At 44.6% G+C, this 3,373-nt stretch overlaps 1 protein-coding gene across 1 annotated transcript in view; it reads right to left on the reverse strand.

The window, feature by feature from the left end:
- The window catches only part of CFLAR (CASP8 and FADD-like apoptosis regulator), a 59,545-nt gene that overhangs the window by 42,620 nt on the left and 13,552 nt on the right, over positions 1-3,373 (reverse strand). The window contains exon 3 of the mRNA XM_011950009.1: positions 630-735. Coding sequence (XP_011805399.1) covers positions 630-735 — 106 coding nt within the window. The remainder of the gene's footprint in view (positions 1-629; positions 736-3,373) is intronic.

The following is a 3,373-nucleotide window of genomic DNA, read 5'->3' on the forward strand; positions in this document are numbered from 1 at the left end:
GAGATAGGATTTCACTGTGTTAGCCAGGTTGGTCTCGATCTCCTGACCTCGTGATCCACCCGCCTCGGCCTCCCAAAGTGCCGGGATTACAGGCGTGAGGCACCACCCCCAGCCTCCTGTTTTTCAACTCTAAATCTCTACTTTTACCATTTCCCAGATACATCAGTCACAAGAACCTCCCCCCACCCCACTCCTACATGCAGCCTAGACCCCACACTGACCTTGAGTCAGCTGAGGAGAAATAGATGGCAGTAGGAGAGTGATACCATAATGCACTAGCACCTCCTTCCTGTTTCCACCCAGCACGAGCAGATGGGATGTCCTCCCCACACCCCCATCAAACCAGGGAGGGAAACACATATGAGCCAGGCCTATGAATTTTATAGAAATGAGGATAAAATCCAAGGATAAAAGAAACATCCAAGGCCACACCAGAAGATATTATTATCCTATTTCTTCAATTCATAAACCAATTCTCTTCCCATTCATGTTATTTAAAAACCACCTGAGATGTCTGACTCCCACTACAGTGGCAGCAGACTGCCTGCTTCCCTCCCTTTGTATCAAAAATAGTAGCTCCCACTTCTGATAGGCTCTTGGGACCATGAACCAAAAAGAAGAAAACTCACCTTCTCCTTGTTTATCTTGCCTCGGCCCATGTAATCCTTCATGAGGAAAATTAATGAGGATACATCAGATTTATCCAAATCCTCACCAATCTCTGCCATCAGCACTCTGCAAACCAGAAAAGTTCATTTAGTTAATTCAGACACAAGTCCTAAGACAACTCCAAGTGCCCACACCTCCCCTATGCAACAATGGATTGAAAGACTAGTTCTTGCCCCTGTGTAAATGTGTCCCTCCCTCATAAAACAGCAAGCCTGGATCACCCCAGGAAGAGATCTTAAGGGAACTCAAAAAAGGGATCTTGTCCTTGCCCATTTAATAGGAGATGGTACCTCCTTTGCCAACTAACAGCTTCTGAAAACAACTCAGAGAACGGAAACTTCCCTAAAGAATCCCCTAGCTCCCCCAGAGGTTATAGTGAAATGACTTAAGAACCCAAATGACTAACATAAAAGACAGAAATAGAATTTGAAGGAGCCTTGTTATCTCTGTTTAACAAGCTCTCAGGTGATATTGATTCAAGGACCATATTTTGAATTGCAAGATGCTAAAGGAAAGAAACACCTGACATATCCCAGCCCACTTCTGAACTTAAAGGGTACAGGCATCTGGATCACGGGGATTCTGAACTTAGATGTCTTTGCCTAGAAAGCCTCTCCTGACTCAGTGGTAGTTGGAGCTAACACTATATATATATATAATTTTTTTTCCAGGAAATAGACTTTGAGAACCAACAACCGCATTTTACTGGGGGCTCCTAAGGACAACTTGTGGTTAGTATTGTTAGCATGACATTGTCATCAAGCCCATTTTCCCAGTTAGCCTCTCAGATTCTCGAGGATGACAGATTTTTCATTTTGTGCTAGAGCTTACCAAAACACTTAGCACATGCCAATACACAATGAAGCCCACTCACCAGATGAATAAATAAATCTAGCACTCCCCGTCTACTGGCCCCCTTCTCTTCCCAGAGGACCTGAAGAATCTCCACTCATCATAGCAAGGAAATGGGAAATGGAGAGATTGCCCTAATTTACTCACTGAAACTCAGTTGGCACCTCCCAGAAAGTTTGAAGATTACTGACATTAAAACTGATGGCTGAATAGGTGGAAGATTAAAAAAAACAATAATAACAACAACGATAATAATCCCTTGTATCTGTAGAGTGCTTCACAGTTTAAAAAGTACCTCACATAGTAAATTATTACAGCTGATGCTCATAACAACCTTGTAAAGTCGGGTATTATTAGTTTTCGCTTTACAAGTAGGAAAACAAAGGCCCAACAAGGTTAGTGATTGGCCCAGGCTGCCTGGCCATAACTGATAGATCTGAGGCTTGAAACAGGTCTTCCAGCTACAGTGAGCTATGATCACGCCACTGCACTCCAGCCTGGGTGACAGAGCAAGACCCCATCTCAAAAAAAAAAAAAAAAAACAGGCTTTCCAAGTTCAAATCTCATATACTTCCCAGAGCCCACACTGCTTTCAGCTCTTTTTAGTATAGTTCTTGATAATATATATCATCTGCAAATACACATTATCAACATAATAAAAGGCTGGTGGTCGAGAGAAAAAACACCGGCTGGGCACGGTGGCTCACGCCTATAATCCCAGCACTTTGAGAGGCCGAGGAGGGCAGATCACTTGAGGCTGGGAATTCGAGACCAGCCTGGCCAACATGGCAAAACCCTGTTTCTAGTAAAAATACAAAAATTAGCCAGACATAGTGGTGCATGCCTGTAATCCCAGCTACTCAGGAGGCTGAGGCGGGAGAATCACTTGAACCCAGAGGCAGAGGTTACAGTGAGCCAAGATCACACCACTGCACTCCAGCCTAGGCTACAGAGCGAGACTTTGTCTCAAAAAAAAAGAAAACACCAACTTAAGGTTACAAGTTATCTTCCTTTCCCCTGGAACTCAGTCTCTCAGTAGCTTCCATGCCCCTCTGAACCTCTAAAAGACATTAACATGTGAGCAGGAGGAAGGAGCAACCCAAAGCTTGTGGGAACTAAAGCAGACTCCAGTGGTCATTTCCTCTTTGGACTGAAGGGGTTTAAATGTGGTTAACTGAAAAGATTTTCAATTCCGGCTCTCCAACATCTCCAAGGGCAGGAAGCACAGGAAGGGATCCCACCCTGATAAACTTCCTCAGCAGGGGTAGGACCAACGGGGATTCAGAAGGGATGATGGAGTTTCTACAAAGGTAGGAAGATTACTGTCAGACTTGTTATTTCCTTTCTTTGTACCAGAAATTATCAAGGACTGACTTCACAGAAAATGAACTAGTAAACACCACCACAGATCTCACACTGTCAGAGGCTGGCAAGAATGACTAGCTCTTAGTCATTCCTATCTTTCTTCATGTCTTGTCATTCTATCCTTCAGGCAAACACATACCATCTGTCCCTTCTACCTGCATATGATCCCAATTCCTTTGAGAAAGCATGTTTCAGCCAGGGGCAATGGCTCACGCCTGTAATCCCAGCACTTTGGGAAGCCAAGACAGGTGGATCACTTGAGGTCAAGAGTTCAAGACCAGCCTGGCCAACATGGTGAAACCCCGTCTCTACTAAAAATACAAAAAAAAAATTAGCCAGGCATGGTGGCGCACGCCTGTAGTCCCAACTACCTCAGAGGCTGAGGCTGAAGAATCGCTTGAACCCAGAAGGCAGAGGTTGCCATGAGCCAAGATCACGCCACTGCACTCCAGCCTGGGTGACAGAGCAAGACCCCATCAAAAAAAAA

The sequence above is a fragment of the Colobus angolensis genome, unplaced genomic scaffold (genome assembly GCF_000951035.1).
Source record: "Colobus angolensis palliatus isolate OR3802 unplaced genomic scaffold, Cang.pa_1.0 Scaffold30, whole genome shotgun sequence".
In the NCBI taxonomy this organism is placed as follows: Eukaryota; Metazoa; Chordata; class Mammalia; order Primates; family Cercopithecidae; genus Colobus; species Colobus angolensis.